The sequence below is a fragment of the Branchiostoma belcheri genome, unplaced genomic scaffold, assembly GCF_001625305.1.
Source record: "Branchiostoma belcheri isolate BF01 breed outbred unplaced genomic scaffold, Haploidv18h27 scaffold38, whole genome shotgun sequence".
Lineage (NCBI taxonomy): Eukaryota > Metazoa > Chordata > Leptocardii > Amphioxiformes > Branchiostomatidae > Branchiostoma > Branchiostoma belcheri.
Window position 1 is genome coordinate 1,805,612 of NW_017803998.1, and position 23,304 is coordinate 1,828,915.

At 40.1% G+C, this 23,304-nt stretch overlaps 1 protein-coding gene across 1 annotated transcript in view; it reads right to left on the reverse strand.

Annotated features, from left to right (window-relative positions):
* The window catches only part of LOC109476484, a gene marked incomplete at its 3' end in the record, with an annotated part of 130,748 nt that extends 108,564 nt beyond the window's left edge, over positions 1 to 22,184 (reverse strand). The window contains exons 1-16 of the mRNA XM_019777420.1: positions 21,998 to 22,184; positions 21,190 to 21,280; positions 20,626 to 20,659; positions 19,765 to 19,897; positions 18,870 to 18,927; positions 16,192 to 16,304; positions 15,428 to 15,572; positions 14,750 to 14,865; positions 13,960 to 14,065; positions 11,995 to 12,115; positions 8,311 to 8,479; positions 7,370 to 7,421; positions 6,695 to 6,832; positions 4,193 to 4,404; positions 2,873 to 3,003; positions 1,857 to 2,050 (exon numbers count right to left, since the gene is read on the reverse strand). Coding sequence (XP_019632979.1) covers positions 1,857 to 2,050; positions 2,873 to 3,003; positions 4,193 to 4,404; positions 6,695 to 6,832; positions 7,370 to 7,421; positions 8,311 to 8,479; positions 11,995 to 12,115; positions 13,960 to 14,065; positions 14,750 to 14,865; positions 15,428 to 15,572; positions 16,192 to 16,304; positions 18,870 to 18,927; positions 19,765 to 19,897; positions 20,626 to 20,659; positions 21,190 to 21,280; positions 21,998 to 22,177 — 1,993 coding nt within the window. The remainder of the gene's footprint in view (positions 1 to 1,856; positions 2,051 to 2,872; positions 3,004 to 4,192; positions 4,405 to 6,694; positions 6,833 to 7,369; positions 7,422 to 8,310; positions 8,480 to 11,994; positions 12,116 to 13,959; positions 14,066 to 14,749; positions 14,866 to 15,427; positions 15,573 to 16,191; positions 16,305 to 18,869; positions 18,928 to 19,764; positions 19,898 to 20,625; positions 20,660 to 21,189; positions 21,281 to 21,997) is intronic.
* Positions 22,185 to 23,304: the final 1,120 nt, after the last annotated feature.

A 23,304-nucleotide genomic window follows, 5' to 3' on the forward strand; every position in this document is an offset into this window, starting at 1 on the left:
TACAGCGGTGGAATATTGACAGCTGAATTTGCTCAAGTGAATGTTTAAAAAATCAAGAATTACAGTATTTGTGGGAGTGCACAGGATGCGTGGGGGTGCATCAGGTGTGGGAAGGTTGAATGAGAGTGCACAGGTTGCATCGGGTTTGGTAAGGTTGAATGAGAGTGCACAGGTTGCATGGGGTTGCATCAGGTTTAAGAAGGTTGAATGAGAGTGCACAGGGTGCGTGGGGGTGCATCAGGTTTAAGAAGGTTGAATGAGAGTGCACAGGGTGCATGGGGGTGAATCAGGTTTAAAAACGTTGAATGAGAGTGCACAGGGTGCATGGGGGTGAATCAGGTTTAAGAGGGTTGAATGAGAGTGCACAGGGTGCATGAGAGTGCATCAGGTTTAAGAAGGTTGAATGAGAGTGCACAGGGTGCGTGGTGGTGAATCATGTTTAAGAGGGTTGAATGAGAGTGCACCGGGTGCATGGGGGTGCATCAGGTTTAAGAAGGTTGAATGAGAGTGCACAGGGTGCATCAGGTTTAAGAAGGTTGAACTTAGTGGTCAGGGTGCATGGGAGTGAACAGGGTGCATGGGGGTGCACAGGGTGCGTGAGGGTGCATCAGGTTCGGGGAGTTTGAATGAGAGTGCACAGGGTGCATGGGGGTACACAGGGTGCATGGGGTTGCACAGGGTGTGTGAGGGTGCATCAGGTTCGGGGAGGTTGAATGAGAGTGCACAGGGTGCGTGGGAGTGCACAGGTTGCATGAGAGTGCGCAGGGTGCGTAAGAGTGAGCAGGGGTGTGTGGGAGAGCCTAAGGTTGAGGTAGAAAGAATGAGAGTGCAAAGGGGTAACGTTATATGTAGAATGAATTGCTTATGATACATGGGGTACACAAGTTGTAGTAATGTATGCATGTGTTTGCATGTGTGCATAAATTTTGCATATATTAAGAAATTATATTTGCATATATGGGAAAATACCATGCTCCCGTTACCAATTCAACTGATACTGCTGGTTACTAGCCCGAGTGTAAGCCTTTCTAGCGTTCGTACGCTCCCCACACTCTACATGTAGCATAGTGGGGAGTAGACAAAAGATAAAAAGGCTGACACTCAGGCTAGCTGGTTACACTTACTGGATCTGGTCTTATGCTTGCCTGTATAGCTCAAATGAAACGTCTGTTACGTTGCATGTCCTTGTCTGTAATGTGTATAGCTGACATCATCATCACTTTGTGGAGAATTGTTTTACTTCATAAATTAGTTTAAAGATCTCAATTTTTTTAAGAAACAAAAAGAAAAGAACAGCATACATAACAATGTACAGTGCAAAGCTATCCCCATGCCAAATTGTAGGGCACTGGGCAAAAGCCAATGCATTTCCGACAAGTTATGCCCAAAATACACGTAAACTGATAGTAGCATTTGTAGGGTAGTAAATCTACCACCTATCACCATAATGATACATTTTGTTGGACAGTATGGTACAGAATCTTTAAAAAAGCAGATTTCTGCGCAGAAATCTGCACAGATTTCTGCACCCAGCGCAGAATTCTGCGCAGAAATCTGCGCGGGGTGCAGAATTCTGCGCAGAATTCTGCAGAAATCTGCAGAAAAAACCTGATCCCTAGGGAACTATCACTGTTATCTACATAGTTGTTGTCATCTTCTACATCACAATATGGAATGTCAATTGTCCAGGATAAACTATGCTTGAAAAGTGAGAGGTAGTCCGGAATTAGAGTGTCTGTCCGGAATTATAGTGTCGCCTGTTGAATACATGTTGTACATACATACACACCCACACACAAATGCTTAAAGTGAAAACATAGCCTTCTTGGGAAGGTAACAATGTTAAGAGAACAAACCAATGTTTGTAAGCAGGCCGTTTCTCACGATGACACCAAACGATGCGCCGATATCAAGCGACCCCAGAATCTTCTTCCAGTCCACACCCGGGGTCTCTATATTGATGCTGATGCCTTCCCAGAATCCTCTCTTGGTACGTTGCCTCATGGGAAGGAGGGGGTTTTCTAAAGCTGGACTGGTCACATTCTTAAACCTTGAACAAACACAAAACAATAACTACATGTACCAGTTTCATCACGTTGTAAGCTATTTGCAAGTTCTTTGGCCTTAGCACTTAATCTGTAAACAAGGCAGATTATACAACAGTAACTGTCTAATATTATGCTATCTATTCATCCATCCACAATCCATCCATCCTTCTATCCTTCCATCCATCCATATAGGAATCTGTCTATATTCAACCATCCTTCTGTCCATACATTCATCCATCCATCCATCCTCCTGTCCATCCATCCATCCCTTAATCCATCCATCCATCCATCCCTTCATCCCTCCATCCTTCTGTCCATCCATCCATCCCTTCATCCATCCTTCTGTCCATCTATCCATCCCTTCATCCATCCTTCTGTCCATCCATCCATGTATTCATCCCTTCATCCATCCATCCTTTTGTCCATCCATCCATCCATTCATGTATCCATCCATCCATCCCTTCATCCATCCTTCTGTCCATCCATCCCTTCACCCATCCATCCATCCATTCATCCCTTCATCCATCCATCCTTCTGTCCATCCATCCATCCCTTCATCCATCCATCCATCCTTCTGTCCATCCATCCATCCCTTCATCCATCCATCCATCCTTCTGTCCATCCATCCTTCTACTCTTCTGTCCTTTCATCCATACTTCCATCAATAGTTAAAATTCGGAAAAAACATAATAAAAACCAACTACTACTTAAAGTAGAGCTACATGTACTTCATAAGCAAAATCTGTTGTTCAGTAGAAAATAATAGATTCTTCCCATGAAGCAATTATGATATACTAGCATTATGGGTTGAAGATCCTGCATACCCAGGTCCGACATGTGGGTGGTCGTCCGGCAGTCTGCGCCCGTGTGAGTGTGCCTGGTAGTACATTCTGGCCTCGTAACGCACCTGCTCATTCTCATCTGTCATGGACGACGTGTGCAGGTGGTCTGCAGCCTGTGTCACGCAGGTAAGCATTTTTTTTTGTCGGTCTTACACGTTACAATATTATAATAGTAAAATGCAGGCTAGATCAACGTTCCTTCCGCTGTTCCAGCGGTGTGTATTGGTAATTTCCCGCCCCGCATGAGGTAAATTAGTACCCCTCCCATTATTCTGTGATGTTACCGCGGCCTGCATATGAATGCACACTTCACACTTACATTTCATCAACAAACCGATTCTAATTACGTAACTCTTAGTCCTTCCATCTATTCCTACAACATTGTAAATATTGAATATTATATATTTTGAATCACCTCTGGCCTCCTACCATACTGATTTATATCATTACTTTTTTGTATATAATGCATTAGCCTAGGTTATGCACCTTTTTTGTATATAATGCATTAGCCCAGGGTATGAGAAATTTCTGTGATTCGTTACTTTATTGTGTTATGTATGTAATGTAATTCACAATGTGGGGCCCGACATCAGCTCAGCTGCCAGGGCTTCCACTGTATTGCACTGTATTGTTTGCAATTTAAATAAATAAAAAAATAAAATAATAAAAAATGAATGCAGGAGTCTAACGAGTCTTACTAATGAAAAAGTAATGGAAAACTAACGAAAAAGTAACCAGTTAGTAACAGAAAACTAATGAAAAAGAAATGCGTTAGTAACGGCCGTTAGGGTAACTATAACGCGAACGGTACTGTACAAGACAATGAATTTCAAAGTACTTCATCTACACCTTGTACATGTACTTATTCTTGTTTTGGCGCTTAAAGCATCTCAGTTCTGTCTCCAGAGCGTTCTATTTGTTGCAAGTGTCTCTCATGTGTTAATATCTATGTCCAATAAGTTTTATATTTGCTAAATTAGCTCCACGATTACATCATCCTTCCAACTGCATCCATCCCGAATGCACAGAGTTAACAAGCAAAACCATCGCCAACCAAATTTTTTGTAAGTATACGACGTATAAATGAAATGTATGTGTAGAAAACAATTTTAATCGAAAGTTTAATGTCCGATGCACACAGTTAGTTGTTACATTTTACTTACCTTGCGCCCTCCTCTTAATGAGATAAAGGGCTGGCCTAGGTGTACTTCAACGAGTCATCTTGTATATACATGTATATTGAAATAAAGATGATTTTAAACCAAAATTTCCATACAGAAAGTAACAAACAAACAAACGTACCGCCTGGTGACGATACCCCCTCATGGCGTGTAGCCCCGCCCTCCTGAGGAGTGGAGGCGCGGAGGTCTGGTTCGTGTATGACACCAGGTGTTCAAACGAGCTCTGCTGCGCCGCGTTACCGAGCGCCTCCAGCAGCGTAACACGCTCAAAGTCGTGGAACTCCAGCTCCTCTTCTGTCATGGTGGAGCGCTTCTGTCGCTCCTCCCATGGATCTGGAATGGTAGACAAGCCATCCAATCAAGAGAGAGCTTTTTGAAGTGATTATAAAGGAAGAAAAGTGATTGGTTGTTCATAAAATGAGGGTTTCTGTCACTCCTCCTATGGAGCTAGAATGACAGACGGTTCGACCAATCCACTGACAGCTTTTTCAAGTAATTAAAAAGGAAGTAAAGTGATTGGCCATTCCCACAAGAAATGTTTTTCCCATTGATCTGGAATTGGAGACAAGCCATCCAATCAAGAGAGAGCATTTTGAAGTGATTAAAAAGGAAGCAAAGTGATTGGCCATTCCCACAACAAGTGTTTATTTTGCTTCTCCCATGGATCTAGAATGGTAGACAAGTCATCCAATCAAGAGAGCTTTTTGAAGTGAATAAAAAGGAAGAAAATGATTGGTCATTTCCAAAACAAGAATCTGTTTCTTCTCCCATGGATCTGGAATGTCAGACAAGTTAACCAATCAACTGACAGCTTTTTGAACTGATTACAAAGGAAGACAAGTGATTGGTTGTTCATAAAATGAGGGTCACTCCTCTTATGGAGCTAGAATGACAGACGGGTCGACCAATCCACTGACAGCTTTTTCAAGTAATTAAAAAGGAAGCAAAGTGTTTGGCCATTCCCACAACAAGTGTTTCTGTTTCTTCTCCCATGGATCTAGAATTGTAGACCAGTCAACCAATAAAGAGAGAGATTTTTGAAGTGATTATAAAGGAAGAAAAATGATTGGTCATTCCCAAAACAAATGTTTCTGTCACTCCTCCCATTTATCTGGAATGTCAGACAAGTTAACCAATCAACTGACAGCTTTTTGAACTGATTATAAAGGAAGAAAAGTGATTGGTTGTTCACAAAATGAGGGTTTCTGTTACTCCTCCTATGGAGCTAGAATCACAGACGGTTCGACCAATCCACTGACAGCTTTTTCAAGTAATTAAAAAGGAAGCAAAGTGATTGGCCATTCCCACAGCAAGTGTTTCTGTTTCTTCTCCCACGGATCTGGAATGGTAGACAAGCCATCCAATCAAGAGAAAGCTTTTTGAAGTGATTAAAAAGGAAGAAAAATGATTGGTCATTCCCAAAACAAAATTTAATGTTTCTATTGCTTTTCCCATGGATCTAGAATGGTAGACAAGTCATTCAATCAACAGAGAGCTTTTTGAAGTAATTAAAAAGAAAGCAAAGTGATAGGCCATTCCCACAAGAAATGTTTCAGTTGCTTCTCCCATGGATCTGAAATGGTATACAAGTCAATCAATCATGTGAGAGCCTTTTGAAGTGATCAAAAAAGAAATATTATGATTGACTGTCGTGAAAATGTAGCAGGCTAGACTGCCCCCCTCACCAGACTGTACTGGGGGGACATTCTGGCCAGGGGTACATTCTGGTTTGTTACACCTGCATATCCTTTGACCTATTCAGATTTAGAAAGATCTTCGTAGAGAGTAGCGTGCGTAGTCCAGTGGTTAGCGATCCTGCCTCTGGACTAAGAGGTTGGGAGTTCGAATCCCGGCTGATGTCGCTCACCCGACATGCACGCTACTGTTTAGGGTCGCAGTCCTTTGGACGGGACGTTAACTGTGGTCCACTGTTCATTGTGCTTGTCGAAAAGAGCTAGGGGAATTTCCCCGATACAATGAACCTGTAAATACTGTATATAGCGTCTGTCTTCTCTGTCACGACCAGTGGAAGATTAGCTCTTCAATGAGCTAAACTGGTTTGAGATCACTTTCACTTTCTTTTCGCTATAGAGTTGAAAGAAGTTGGTTTCTGATGTAACGGTTATGAATATTGTAATTAGGGTAATATATAAATGACCATGTGGAAAGACTTATTATAGAGAGCTATGCATATATTTGCGCATTAGGTAGGCACTGATTGGTTGGCGAGAGCAACCAATCAGGTGAAGGACTATTGTTAGCATAGTTGAGCTTGGAAGAGACAATCGCTGTGTTAGTTAGTTCGAGACCGAGGACTCAGGTACGTGACATGTTTAGTTGTAGTTCTGTAGATAAGTAGATTGTAACATTGACAGTTTGTGGTACCTCATCTGTATTGTATACTAGCCCATTGGTAACTATCTGACAGTGTGTAACTATGTGCTAAACTCCTTTGTAAGACCACATCTACCTGTATTAGAGTTAAAATACGGATTCAATAAACCCGGCTCGGCAGAAGTAATTGAACTGTTTGGATCTCGTTTATAGTAAGATACCTATAGACGCTAAGATACCAAACCACCACTAGACTTCAAATATTACACTCTTCAAATATTACACTGACCGTGAATGCCCAGGTCTGCTTCCATCCGCCCCACCACACGCCCTGCTATCTCATGGTAGCCATGTTTTACCATGTTCTCCACTATAGCTCCCAGGACCAGCAGGCATCGCTGGTTCACACTGGTAATCAGGTAAACCTCTGTGGATAAATCATGCAAAAAATTCTTGATTTGTGTATTACATTGAGTCTCATACAAGTATTTATTTATTTATTAATAATTTCAAATGCAAGACAACACATTACACAGGCTTACAGGCAGCAGAAGCTGGTGGACGTAAGTCTACATAAAGGATAACAAGTACATACAGCTACAACTTACGGAACATAACAATACATAATATATTTACAAGTTCAAAATTTACAAGTTCAATATTTACAAGTTCAAAATTTACATCAGTTACAGTTGTAGTAGAAAGCTCTCTAGACAAAATACAGGAAAACCAAAACATTCAAACATATGTTGTGTACATTAATTGACAGAATGAATGTTTTAAGTGCTATGATTGGCTTCAAATTCTCTATGTGCATATGCAGGCTTTTGTGCCCCTAAAATTGTTAACTGACTGCTGCTAAGTTTTAACAGTGGGTGCACCAGTGCACATATACTAGTAGATAATCGTATAACGTTATACAATGTAGCATAATAATATTATAATCATAAATCATACAACCTACCATCATATTCATCTGGGAAGAATGCCAAGTTCTCAAGTGTCCTTATGAAGCGCTGCAATGATATAAAGTATTTTTAGTCATAGAATTCATGTCCTATAAGATATTATAAGATATCCAAAATACTTAGCAAATTGGTACTTCACTTAAAGTTTACATAATTCGGTACATGTAGTGGTCAATAATACTCATATATTAAAGATAGTGGTTAAATCTGAACATTTAAGTAAATAAGTATTTTGTCTGCACAATGTAAAGTTTTATACATTTTAATACATATAAGTCGTTTTTTTCCAATCTTTATTGTAATTTTCAAAAGGAAACAAAGAATAAAGGCAAAGGACATGTTCACATACAAGAAAAATAAATACCCAGAGACATTTTGCAAACAATAACAATAAATCAGTCTAACAATTTACCATACAGTGGACCCCATTTCAACATAATGTTTATCCATTTTCCCACAGTTTTGTGCTATCACATATTCTAATTTGTGATAGTATTTAACATAAGGCCATGTTGATTTGATTATATGGATGACATCCACGCGCGCATGAATTTTCGGCCGTTTAAAAAAAAAAAAAAGTTTTCAACCATACTGTAAATCGTACAAAACAGTTGCAAAATGAGCAAAAATATACCGTAAGTTACAAAAACACCATACCAATGTCGTAGAATGCCAAAATCAAACGAAAAAAGACGAAATTGTAAAGAAATGAACTTGAAGACTAGATTATTCGCCAAACCATATTCTGTCCCATTTGTTCAACCCTCATGACCACGTAGATTTCATGATGAAAACAACTTTTTTTTTTTTTGCAAAACTTTTTTTTTATTCGCACGCGCGCATCAATTTTGGGGTTCCCGGAGGATGTCATCCATATGATCAAATCAACATGGCCTAACCTGTAAAGCCCTTAATTATACATATAAGTTAAACTTACTTGTGGTATTGGCTCGTCTATGCCCACATAGTGAATCAGAACTCTCTCGATGAAGTCCTTGTCCGGTTCATCAGCTAACAGGACGTAGTCAATGATCAGGTCGTCTGTGAAGTCTGTGTGCATATCCGCCACTGCACTCATCAGATGATACTTGTCAAGGCGTTTTGCACTACCAACGAAAACAGACAGGGGGCATGATTAGAGAGTGACTGATGGTGACCCATCAGATGATACTAGTACTTATCATTTTGCGCTACCAAAGAAAGAAATAGGGGGCATGATTAGAAAGTAACTGTTAGAAAATATTTCATACAAAGGAGATGGGAGAAACTATCAACATTCGATCAGTGGCCCTCCACTTGCAAGTTCCTGAAAAACACCAGTCCTCCAGTTCATGTTGCAGGTACCGGACTAATTTTTCCGCACACCCTGTGAAACTTGGATCTGCATGGAATCATATTTCATCACATATTTCATCACCTTAGCAAAGCTAATGCTCTAATACCTTTTCATAAAATGGACTCAAAAACTTTCACGAAAAGTTTAAGCAAAGATTCAAGACCTAGAAATGTGTATTAATTTTCAAGATTGACCATCCAGATATTGACAACCACCTGTTCTGTACATTTCAATTTGTGGAAGTACCATGTTCATGGAGATTTAGCAACAGAAAGGGCCTTTTTACTAAATTTTAGTGGTTTTAATTTAAATTTTAAATTCAAATTTTCTACCAGCATAAAAGGTGTCTCTTCATTGTTATTGGTTAACTACATGTAACAGTTACTGTTAAATAACATTCAGTGTTTCAAAGCTGGATCTGTGTCTTTGATAAACATTCAATTGGCTATTTAGTTTTAAGTTCAGTGTTTTACATCCCTCCCTCCCTCCCTCTTTCCCTTGGACATACATTGTACATTCAAACAAACCCGCAAACACAAACAATACAGTATGTTATATAATTGTCTACTGCTACCACAACATTGTTTTGTTTCTTTTAGAAAAGCTGTACATTGTACACTCTGTAACTGATATCCTGTTTCCCCAGAATTGGAATTACATGTAGTGCGCTGAACTAAGTGACCTGTTACGTTTTCAACACTCCATAGTGTTCACAGTGTGTTTGTTTAAAAGTATGTACCGTCCATTCTTCACTGAACACAAAACATATCAGTTCTCTGCTAATGAGGCTTAGTATGTAGCAAATAGCATTATAGACAATGTTATGGTCTACATAGATCCATGCCTGATTGCCTGACCATAGTACATTGTGTATCACAATTACACTGTATATATTAACGTTAGCCCTATGTTTGAATTGAATGAAAATTATTGGCACTTAAAGAACATAGTAACTGTTAGTGTACATGTACAATCATCAACAAATAAAAGCTACTGAAAAACATTTATAAAATTCCAGAAATTCAAGCAAAAAAATGGAGACAATCATCGGTATGCCAATAGAGAACTAAAGTTGTGTAAAGCTTTTGAATCAAAGGTATTTCTACTTTGAAAAACTGTTCTATTTTTGCAGTGATGTCGAAAAGGTCATCTAGATTCTAATGCCTTTGACTATTTCACTGTACAAAAGTAGGTTGGACCTAAGCTATCTGAAATTCTTGACCCAAAAAGTTAATATTTTAATGACTTTAGCACTCAACAAGTCGGAATGCTTAAATCCTTTGTGCAGCTAATTGAATTAGATTGAGGGCAGATGATTGGTTGGTATGTACGAAGACATTAGCAGAGTAAACCAATCAAAAAGACTTTTATTTCTTGTACGGACCACTAGCTAGGTTGTTGTCAATACGTGTATCAAATGACAGCCAACTTGTGCTGTTGTTTGAATGTTGTTTTAATGCATTGTGCCCCCAACATAAACAAATTTGTTTGCAAGAGAAAATGAGAAAGTTTTCGAGGCTCGCAAAATTTGCTAATGTCATGTTTTCTAAGATATGATGTCATCATATACTATTAAACGTGTTTCTATTAATACAAGAATATGATGACATTTTTATTTATTTTTATTCATATCTAAGTCAAAAACATCATGATCAAGCTTACTATAATAATAATAACAGGCATTGCTTTGTCTAACTGACTCAATAGGCAAACCAGATGTTACGAAGGCTGCCCGCAAAATTCCGTACCCTACTTTAGGCCAATTTAACTCAAATTTGATTTGATCCGTATAGGTACTATATACGCATAACCTAAATCTAGTCAGACTGCTCCCGAACTTCAGCCAACCTTGGTTGGTTGGCGGTCAGGGGAAGTTTTGAATGTGTGACACTGGGGCTTAAGAGAGGAAACAACTGGCCTTAGTCAGGCACATGACCACTCAAGTATGAAGCACAGGTCAGCCATGGAGGCCAAAACTCTTTCACCGCTGTTTGCGTTTTCTCTGACCCTTGCGGTCAGTTCCCCTCTCGGAGTCAATCTATACGACCTGTCAACAAAGTTTGGCACAACTCCTCTTTCAGAAGCAGTGGCGGTGAAATGGGTTACAGGCCGCAGTGACATGACATGCCACTGCTGCATACTGGTTTACTGGACTTGGATCCAGACTTGTAAGAATGTTTAGGTTCAAGTAAAAAAAAACCTCAAAGTCAAGAACCGAGTCCGGACTTATTACCATAAAAGAATGTTTCACATTACCCCTTTTCTTTCCAAATCACCTAAAACCTTCCATATTGCAAAATCTTTGCTGCAAAATGAAGAAAACATTGCCATCAGGCATCGTCAAGTACCGGCCTCCATGTTATGTGGCCAAAGTTTCACCCAGACAACATTGCAAGGTTGCCAACATGCAATTTTGTATATGCCATGGGTTCAGGTCCGGACTTACAAGTCCGGAACTGAACCTAAACCTCTGGACTTGAATCCGGGCCTGAACCTAAATGTGGGTTTAGGTATGCAGCACTACATGCCACCATGCTATCCTAGTGTTTGGAGAAAAGGATATGATACCAACATACCAGTAACAACATGGCATATCGTTGTCACTCACTCAGTAGTGAGAATCGGGTCAAAGAAGTTGGTTTTGTTGTTTAGAAGGTCATGTCAGTGTGGAATTTGACCGACCGACAAAACATTTAACAAACTACATTAATTTGTGTGTTTACTTTTTCTGAGGGGAGTTGTGTAAGTGACACTGAGTGTACTAGCCTTGAGTGTGATTATAGCTGTAATACTAGCTACATAATATATATTTTTGATGCGTCTAGACAAACCCTGTATCACAAACATGATCTGTTCCCACATTTTCCATTGTACACAAAAGCGAGAAGAAGTTGTATTAGCTCAATAAGTAGAACACTTTGTATTAGCCTCGTATAGTATCCTTGTATGTTCCTTATGTATGTATGTCTAAGTCAAGCAGTGTATCTTTTGTATACACTTTTCTACATATGTTTGTTATGTGTCTGTTAAGTCTTGACCTGTACCTAGCCCGTCTTGGCATGAATGTACAATAAAGTTATTTCACATATATGAGTGCCATACCATATTGTTTTGTTGCTTTAGTTAATTCTTGTCACAGAATTCATAATTTGACTCTTTTAAAAATTCAGGCATCTTGTATTTTCTGTCTACTAGTATCTTGTTTTATACATGTGCATGTTCTTGCATTACATTTAGGCTTCAAAACATGAACCTGTGACTATTTCTGAAACACAAAGAACTCACGCATATTTGCTGCTCTGGGTCAGGTAGAAGTCAACAATAGTGACCAGATCATCGTTGCTGAGCCGCTCCAGAGTTTCCCTCAGTCGTGTGTAACAGGGGATGACGTCATTGTTACTGGAACCTACATGTACAAGAAATCGGAACTTTCAGACTTCAACAAAATATGCAATCCTCTGCTTTCTGAATTCCCCCATGTCAACCCCTAAGGCCACACCAATTTAATTTCTTGGTTAACGGATTCGCCGCTTCATTTTTTTCTGATTTGCAAATAAAAATAAAAATTCAGAATCAACTGCAAAATGCTCATCTTTTGCCCTGAAAAGTTGAAAACAGTCCTTTACATCCTAGTTGTTACAGTTGTTCCATCTTTCAATGCAATGGTATCATTAAAAGTTCAAAATTCATTGTTTAAATTTTGAACCAGCCTGGTGTGTTGACTGTATGGCTCCTATCGTACCATTTTGGGCCATAATACGATGCCTAGGCCTGTTTTTATTTTTTTATTTTTTTCGCCCGCCCGCTCCATTATTTTTCTAGAAAAACCCAATAAACCAAGAAATTAAATTGATGTGACCTAATTCCTATTTTCTTCCAGACAGATTCTGGGACCTTCGCATTCACCCTAATTCCTGTGTCTGACCTTTTGACCTCCTGAGACCTCCTGTCAATCTTTCCCCCACCCACATGTTATCAACCTACTACTACTATATCTGTACAAACGGATACGATGTACACAAACCCACAGCTCAGCCACCCAAAACAAAACTTCCATATCCAGAAGTGATAATAATTATTGTATACTAAATATCCATGTAGTGTGAACATTTATATGCTTTGTTCTTTGATTAATTGATGCACATGTACACACATACCTGTCCTTGGTGCTGAATACCATCCGCACAAAGTTAAACCAGTTAATGTTACAGTTATATTGAATAATGAGATTAAGAGCAGCCAGGGCTAAACAAGAAATGCATCTTACACCAGGTTAGTGCAGGCATCATTGGTAGGATTGGGGTTGTGTAGGTATTTCTGATGTCTACCTGCACCTAACTTGCACTGGTCCTTGTACTGGGTATATGCAGGTTAGTGCAGGTAAAATTGGAGCTGTGCAGGTATTTCTGATGTCTACCTGCACCTAACCTGTACTGGTCCATGTACCGGGTATATGCAGGTTAGTGCAGGTAAAATTGGAGCTGTGCAGGTATTTCTGATGTCTACCTGCACCTAACCTGCACTGGTCCATGTACTGGGTATATGCAGGTTAGTGCAGGTAAAATTGGAGCTGTGCAGGTATTTCTGATGTCTATATACCTGCACCTAACCTGCACTGGTCCATGTACTGGGTACTAGTATATGCAGGTTAGTACAGGTAAAATTGGAGTTGTGCAGGTATTTCTGATGTCTACCTGCACCTAACCTGCACTGGTCCATGTACTGGGTATATGCAGGTTAGTGCAGGTAAAATTGGAGCTGTGCAGGTATTTCTGATGTCTACCTGCACCTAACCTGCACTGGTCCATGTACTGGGTATATGCAGGTTAGTGCAGGTAAAATTGGAGCTGTGCAGGTATTTCTGATGTCTACCTGCACCTAACCTGCACGTGGGCCATGTACTGGGTATATGCAGGTAAAATTGGAGCTGTGCAGGTATTTCTGATGTCTACCTGCACCTAACCTGTACTGGTCCATGTACTGGGTACATGCAGGTTAGTGCAGGTAAAATTGGAGCTGTGCAGGTATTTCTGATGTCTACCTGCACTGCATCATGTAGCCCTGTCTTCTTTGAATCATACCTATCCTTGGTTCTGAACACCATCTATACAAGTTTGAATGAAACCAGTGATGATAATAGTAAAGATAAGAATATATTCTATGAGTTCTTCACCTGCAGTTTCAACCATACCATACAAGATTTTAAGTTCACAATAAAATGTAAATCTTCTATAATAAGAGATTTTTTACCCCGTCGTTTGATGATGAGTTTCCTGAGACAGGTCAGGTCCTGTTGGATGGGTTTCCTCACATCAGTCAGGTTCAGCCGAGGTCCAGTGGGAACCTTGTGTTTGTGCTGTAAAATTATAATTGCATTAATTTACTTGATTACATGTAATGCAATGAAAATGAAATTGAACGCTTTCTCTTTCTGAGTCACATCTCAATATATTGTTATAATACTATCAAGTTGAACAACACAACATCAATATCTGAGTCTTTTTTTTTCTATTTCTTGTTCATGCTGTAAAATTATTGCATTAATTTACTTTTTTTACATGTAATGCAATAAATTTACATGCTTTCTCTTTCTTAGCTTTAACTTTAAATAAAATTATATTATAATACAATGTACTATCAACACAATATCAATATCAGAGTCTTTTCTCTTGAGTTTTTAAAAGAAGGTCTCTACAATCCAGTACTGGAGAGCATGGAAAGTCCATTGATATTGATTCTAGCAATTTGATTGGTGGAAAGTGATGATTAATTCTTCTATTTATACATTCTAACAATCTGATTGGTGGATAGTAACGATTCTGTTTGCAGATTCTCATTCTGATTGGTAGACAGAATATTCATTCTTTGATGTGTCTCAATAATCCACATGTGAGTCCAATATATACAAATGTATGTAACATCCTCAAAAAAGATAATAATATTTTTCAAGAAAAATCATGTATCATCCATTATACATGTGATTCCAGCAATCTGATTGGTTGACAGTGATGATTTAATTAGTAATATGTCAATCATCTACCTGTGAGACAGTGATGGCGTCCTGGTACAGTCCCTCTGGTCGTGGAGCAGGTTTAGCCTGACTCAGTCCTATCAGGTTAAACTCTGACTCCGCAGACGTGGACATCTCAGGAATTTCTGTGGGAGGAATTACGCATTTTGCATTCAGTTTCTTTCAAACTCCAACAACACTTGAGTATGTAATATGCATTATGACTTATTTGCCCTTAATTTGGATTATCAGTCATGCAATTTGCCTTATAACTTGTGAAATATATACATATAGTAACTATTCAGTGAGGGTCTGCAAGCCGTGATGTGCAGTGACATATCTTAATTTACAATTAATTGAAGTTTACCTGCTCAATTCAAATGTTTGATGTGCTTTTGGTGAACTATTCAGGAACCATATTGTTTTATTTTTATTACTTGGTAAATTCTAATTCTTTGTAGCCGGGCGTTACTTGTTATCTAAAATTTATCCTTAAGCATCATTGACAAAATTGCTAGCCTACCTGAATTTACCATTAAGCATTGCCTGTACCCACATTAAGAGCCACTTTGGTTTTATTAAGACGTTCTTGGAACCAATGTTAGCTTATATAGTTTGAAAACGCTATCACTTATCAGACTGAGTTTTCAGAAAGAGAATTGTTTTAGCATTGAGGTGCTGTGATCAAAAACTCTTTCTAACCCTTACCCATGTTCTCGGGTTCATTGACAAATCTCCCTCCTCTGCTGCCTTCATGTACGTCAAACCCTGGTTGGCTCTCAGTAGGTGAGGAGAATTTCTCTTTGATCAGCACACGGTGAGGAACCTCTCCATCTTTTTTGAAATACAGCTCCTGAAAAAAAATTTTAAAAAATAAAAAATCTGAAAAAGGAAGTCATATGTAATGAGAAATGTGAGATTTCAGATGTCTGGGAAGCATTTTTAAGTCTGCCCCAATTCCTGGGTCCAACCTGTCATTCTGCCTGTCAATCTTTCCCCACCCATGTGCTGTCAACCTATTCTGTCCAGACAAACAGACACACAAATCACAGCTTGGCCATCCAAGATACCCAAAAGTAGTAATAACTAACATTTACAAAAAAAATTTTCATACTGAAAATGTCTTTTCCCTGTGATCATTTCAAAATTTAAAAAAAGGGCTTCATCAAATTTGCACTATTTTGTTAACCATCAAAATGTTACAGCATCAGATCAGTTTTCATAACATGTACCGAAAGCTAATTAGAAACATGTCAGTAAGTATGTATAACAAGCTTAAGGTTGAAGCACCTGGTATCTTTCATAGCCTGGGTGCCATCCGATTTGTAACAAAATTTTTTTGGGTAGCCGTTACAAATCAGATAGCACCCAGGCTATATCTTTCAGGCAGTTACATCTACATTGTACTAAATTGCACAGTAAAACAAAGGGTTTAAGATACAGTAACACTACAATGTATGTCAGATGCTGACCTTGTGTAGTCGTGTGTCGCTCTTGTGCTGAAAGGCGGGATGACCTTCTCTCTGTTTGGTGAACTTGACACCTCCTTCGTGTGGTTCTGCACTGTACGTGGCCTGGTGGTCACCTGATGGAAACCAGACGTAACATTGCAAAATACAATTTTTTCACAACTGAAAATGCAGAACCTCATTCAACTGTCACCTACATTTGTACATGTAGCCTCCTTCACAGTCTTGTTGGGCGTCAGCGTTCACGAATCCTTCTCTCCGTGGCAAAACTCCCTCAGCAGCAAATCGTCCCTCGCGGCGACATATTACTCGCGTCACTCACAGAAAAAAATAACACCGATGCCTCCTTCAGTCTTGTTGGGCATCGGTGTTATTTTTTTCTGTGAGTGACGCGAGTAATATGCCGCCGCAAGGAACGATTTGCTGCTGAGGGAGTTTTTGCCACAGAGAGAAGGATTCGCGAATGCTGCCGCACAACAAGACTGCGAAGGAGGCTTACCTACATGATGGCCTAGCAGGTGGTCATTTCCTTGAGTTGTAATTGAATTTAGGCATTTTTAGTGAAACATTTGTGAAACGTGATTGGTCACATGTTATTTTCTATTATCGTTAAGCATTATGGACAATTTATTCTTTTAATTCTTATCAATAAATTGAATGCCAGCGCTTTGCCCAAAAAGGCAAAATTGCCAGACACCCCATGAGTATAATGGAACAATCCTGTCATTTTTTCCAAAACTTTTTACACAAACAAATTCATTCGTAGCGATGGGAAGATGACAGACTCGAGACGGATTTCTACCGGTTTCGACTTTAATTCAGTCTTTATCAAGAAACGCGTGGCATCTGCCGTGGATACGGCATCCTCCCAGATTGTGTGAGTAGACATCATTCGTAGCGATGGGAAGATGACAGACTCGAGACGGATTTCTACCGGTTTCGACTTTAATTCAGTCTTTATCAAGAAACACAAACAAATTTACCGTTAACTGTTGCTACACTCCTTTAAACCATCACAAATTATCAGCCCTCCTAAATTCTGAGCATTATGCATCCCAGGAACCCCATGTAGGCCCTCCTCCATATAAACATCTCCAGATGGATGCACATTTTCAGAAGACTGGTCTTTAGAAATAAAAGCCTCCTGAAACAAATTCGTCCTTCTGGTGGATAAATGAAGCTCACAGTAATAAACAGGCCACTATCATGCTTGGTACAAACCATATTCGTGGATTTATGAAGCCAGAAAGTAGAAAAAAAGACACAGAATGCAGCGCAGGTCTCGTGAAACTGAAACTCTTCCACTAGTTGATGCACTCATAAATGTAGGGGGTCTTCAAATATCAGCGCGCGCCAAATTCATAAAATATGAAAGGAAGCTGTTTGTACTTTTAACTTATTCTTTTATTTAATTCCAATTTTATCAGTGAAAGTGGTGTAGTTATTGCGTTAATACAGAACTACGAGTGTGCACGTTTGTGTTCTTCGCGTTTGGATGCTACTCTCATGGGATGTCCCAGGGCATCCCTAAATCACTTCATCCCTGTCGACCAATCAGATCGCTGGAATTGTTAACAGCCTCTCCTTACTTTTTAAATAATTCTACAAAAAGGCTAGACGTTTTGTGACAGCATTTTTGTTTCTTTTACACTTTTGTGCGCATGTTTACATTTCTTGTAACGTTTTCTATGCGCTAAGTGAGATTAGTGACACAAGTCAGCTTTCTGAAAAGGATTGTCTAATTTATTCTTTATTCGTTCCAAATAGAACGTTACCGTCGCTCACAATCAAGCCTATTCAAAGCGACCTCTAGAACGTCTACACTGACACAGAATCAAGTGAGCGTTTTGCCGGGTTATTTTTATCCTACTTGCCCTTGACTAAGCTTTTAAACAGAACATTCCCGTGGGAATAAAAGAATAACAAAGAAACTAAAACAAAGTTTCACACGCCCACGGTTCGAGTATTTTTAGTTGTTTGGCGACTGCCCCGTTATTGCGAGAAAAGAGGTATGGTATGCCTTGCAATTTTGCTGAGTTCACTAGGAGGTTAAAAAGAAGTCAAGGACTACAAAGAAGGGTTATGCTTAAAGGAGCTCAACTCCTTCGAGTCTAAAGAGGCAGAATACCGTAAGGATTGGTTCTATCTGGAAGAAACCACCGTGGACTATGTTGTTTGACTTAAGACGGTTGTTTGGGAAGGGACGGACAGATTCAGGGCAGGCTTGGTCATGCAAAGGCGGGAAAAAACAGACGACAGCGGCGTTGCCATGGCAGCGTGACGTAAACAGAAGGATCTGGAAGGAGCCAGTCTTGGCCAGCTTTCGTGACTACTGAGGTGCGGACGGTTCAAAAGTCGAGCAGCCAATGACAGCGTCGTTGCTATGGAAACGACGATGACGTCAATGGGTGAAAGCTGAGAAGCTCATGCAAAGACTGTCAATCAATTTGAAGATGTTACTCAACTCAAGGACAGAGTACGTAAACGACTTTTTCTTGGTAAACTCTTAGAATACACGGGCCTCTTTTATAAAGTACTGCTGAAAGAACAGACTACAAGAAATACGTCAGAATGAAAAATATGTTTTTACGTAACTCTACCGAATTAAGTGGCCATCCTGTCTCCATCTTACCTGATATTTAACTACTTAACGAACGTACCAATGAAAGAACAGAACGTACCTTCATGCCCCGTCTCATTGGTGACATAAGACCAACGGTCTTCATTCGCCTTTCCCACCTGCAAAACAAACGTTTAAAAACATCACATTACGTAAACTCACAACCTTAACCCTTAACACGCTGAGTACCCGTGTGGCTACCAATTCTCTATTGGTTACGGGGATAGGAAGCACTGAGGGGGTTAAAGATAAAGTTAAATTTGCCGAAAGGATTACACATAAAAGGTCAAGCGGAACGTTTAAAACACGGACTAGTCAACCATTGACCCATCAAAACGTTTACTGGTATAGAGCTGGACTTCTGGAGGATATTCTTCTTATCTTCGTGATAGGAGTCAAGTCACGGTTTGGGGCACTTTTGGTGGACTAGAAGTAAACTAAGGCCTAACTATACTCTCCAAGCCGAGTTTAGGCTTGTTTTGGGACGTTTTAAGGCGTTTTGGTCGGGGTTTTTTTCGGACTATTTTGCCACAGTTTTACATACACCCTATGTTCTAAATGAAGGAGAAATTCAGTACAAACGGAAAACATGCCGATTTTTCCATCTAACGTTGTAAAGTTTTTAGTTGCTTGGATGTTGTGTTGCATATTCGTTTCTCCAGCATTTAACAACGCACTCATATGTGATGTCGTTGTTTTGTCTGATAACATTTTGGTAGACTAATTTTATGGCCGCGCTATGCATTTTATTTGTCATACGTAGTTCTACGATTTAGTTGTTGTGTTGAGATTTTCAAGCACTAAAACGATTGACAATCTAAGACAGACTTTTCCGTAACAAGACAGCCATAAGTTTACGACAAATACACGACTAACAATACAATCCAATCGTACGACAATTGTACGACGGATATGACCAGGCCCTTATCTCTATTTACTACATGTAGTGTGTTTACCTCGTGGTTGTGGTGCAGTTTACCCGCAAAGAAGCTGACTAGTCCCTTCTTGATGTTGACAACTTCAGCTTTTTCCTTCGGCGGGTACCAAACGTTATAAATCTCCCCACGGCCGGAAATCTCAAAAGAGAACCTGAAATTAATAGGAAAAGGTGATTAATTAAGTAAATTTACGCCATGTTCTACGGAAAGTTTTTTTTATTATTTGCAATGAATGCAACCGAGTCCATTTTCTTACTAAGGTATTTAGTTTGTTTTCGTTTGAAATAGAATTTTTCCTGATCATTCGAGTAACAACGTTCATTGTTCATATGATTAACAAACAAGTAAACAAATAAACAAATGGTAACCTCTAGGAAATGGTTCGCCCAAGTTTGAAAGATCTTTCCTTTAAAAGTACGTCATTTGAGGTAGGAACTACAGCTTAAGTACATGAATAACGTTAGGAATAGGACATTTCTCATTTCCTTGAACGAATAATGTCTTTCTTTTGTTTCATCTTATTTTGGTGTAAGATTCACGAATACCAATCTATTATTTCAACCTTAGCCAAGTATTTATTTTGACAAATACGTACGAGAAGGTTACCTACCATTTTTTCTTATTCCAACATCTAATCACAAGACGTGGTGACGGCACACTCAAGTTTTTTCAACTTATATTAATGCCGCCACCAACACAGGGGACAATACAATACTCATTTTCACCTGAGCGAAGTGAGGAAAGTCGTGTAAAGTGCCTTTCCCAAGGGCACAAGATCGGTGGCATGTGAGGACTCGAACTCGGGACTTCTTGATTCCGAGCCGAGCACTCTGCCGCTACGCCACACGACCTCACTGCGACAGAATAAAGAATACCTACCATTGAGAGAAGTCATATTGCTCCGTAGCAGCGCCTGAGATGGACGTGGAAAGAAAATGTGAAAATTATCACTTTGCATAAATCCATTATTAAGATGTAATTATATTCTTTACCAACTCGTATATATGGCAGTCTTTTTGTCGTATGTATGGTAGCCATGGCAAAGATTCAGTGTGGCTGTTGGATTTGTTGGATTTTAATGACGAAGTTGCTTCTTAATTAGACAAATTCTTACGACGTGAGCGACGTGTGTTGGCAAAAAAAAGTGGCTTGCTATAGAATGCTTTGTGCGCATTTAAACAACGTAGCTAGAAAAACGCCTTTCCCGCCTTAACAAAGCGCGGTACCTTCTTATGTGCTTAAAAAGTCGACATTTTATTTTTAGGTTTACAGCTCAATGTTATAGAAAACCTTCTCTAATTCTATAGAGTAAGGAATTCGTCTTGCCCTTATGGCAGGTCAGATTTGGCATAGGCCGCGCCGGTCGCCGTACGATATTTTCGAAGGCCTAAAGCTCCAAGCTATTTCCAGGAAAATTCTGTCTTCGTTCATTTTGTTACACACCTCTGTTGTTAACATGTTGCCAGGTGAGACTGTGCACCTTAAGAAGACACTCCTGTCCCTTATCTGTGTCCTTCAGGTGTTGGAAGCTCACCTGTGGTAAACATGTATAGAACGTCACTCAGTTAAGGTTGCTAAAAGAACATCTGGAGGTATACTATACAGGGCTCACTGCACAAAAGACACTTATAATACACACAAGAAATCTATACTGGCGAAGTTTTAATACCACCAAAACCAACCACTATTCGTACCAGATTTAGGCCTCTTTTAAGCCCTGGTCACAACCCGCCGTACGTGCTTTTTGTCCGTACGTTTTTGGGAGGCTACGTCTGCTACGTTTTTTTCTGAAAACGTGGGGAAGGAGTGGCGTCGACGCACGTCACTCGCACGGTTGCGCAAAGTGTAAGAGTGTGGTCTGCACGCCACGTCTGGCCGTGGGCGGTTGCGTGCATCGTTCGTTGCGCAAGTGGTAAGTGAGTTGTACGTGCTTACAACGTACGATCTCTGTGCGATTGCAACTTTACCGTAAGGAGGTCGTACTCACACGTGCTTCTTACATACGGTACGTACGGGGCACGCGCGTCGCCCGTACTCGCAGGCACGGGTGGTGAATCCGCTGACCGCACGTAGAAAAAGTTCTAGTAGGATTCCGTACGGAGGCGGTACTCATCACGCACGGATGCCCTACGTTTGCCCACTTTTTTGCACGTAGACAGAACGCAGAAGCACGTACGGCGGGTTGTGACCAAGGCTTTAATAGTCATTGTCAAATCCCACTTTTAGTGCATTTTATTTAGCTTTCAAGTACCTGAGCTCCAAGGTTGAACGGATCCTCCACGTTTGACAGTTTTGACTCCGTCTCGATCTTGTACTTGTACTCCACGCCATCCTTGAAGTTCAGGAACGTCGCTGTGCAGAAGCCCGGCAGCAGCAGCAGAACTAGCGGGAACACCAGGTGTAGAAACACCGGCTCCTTCAACCCACTCATTCCCGGCCTTCTTCGTAAGGTGTGTCCCTGGTTTCAATAGAAAGTTTTTTAATTAAATATTCCAACATGTAATCACAAGACGTGGTGACGACACACACTTAAGTTTTTTCAACTTATGTTAATGCCGCCACCAAAACAGATGACAATACAATATTCATTTTCACTTGAGTTAAGTGAGGAAAGTCGTGTAAAGTGCCTTTCCCGAGGGCACAAGATCGGTGGCATGTCAGGATTCGAACCCGGGACCTCTACGTTCCGAGTCGAGCACTCTGCCGCTCCGCCCCACGACCCCACTCAAAGGAAAGTACTTTTAAGTTACAGTTAAAGTCCTTCCCGCACCACGCGGTGCATAGGACGGCGTCCATCTCCGGTTCAGTAGGCCTTGGGCCACACAATTCTGCAATCTCTACAAGATGATGCGTTCTTTGTCTGAAAGTCATTTGGTATAAGGGAATTTTACAAAATATACGAAAACCCCCTTAATTCCGCAATGGCCCCAACACAACCTACTTGAGTAATCTCCTTACCACTAATGAATAACTAGAACTAGTGTGCGATACAAACAATTGTTTTCCGTCAGCGAGATCGCATTTTTGCCTCACAATTATCATTGGCTATATGGTATAGGATTGATTCAACTTTCCACACATAAAATCCCCCAGAAAGTCACTTTGAAAATTCAGTTTTACCGCCCTGAAATCGCTTTGGGTGACATCTTCACGTACTCGAGCTTTCATTACAAATTTAAGCGTCACTTTTGTTTATAATTGGACTTAAGGGATGAAGACCAGACAGAAAGCCATCTTTTTACCCTGATCAGTGCATGTCTTCCTCAATGGCCCCTATTTGAACACTGGAGTCACCGACTTAACTGCCTTTCCCTATAGCGTATGCGTGAAAGGGTTTGCTTTGTTCTGGCGTTACCCCTCCACTGCTCCATGTTTAAAGCGTGCACTCACACCAGGCCCCACACACTACACTTTCCTTCCCTACACAAAATCTACATTATAAAAATACAGGTTAAAGACATCCGGCGGAATTTCAGGGAAGAAAAAAAAGATTTTCTTGTCATTCTTTTAACGTAATATTAAAGTTGGATCAACCCTATCCCATAGCATACTGATATT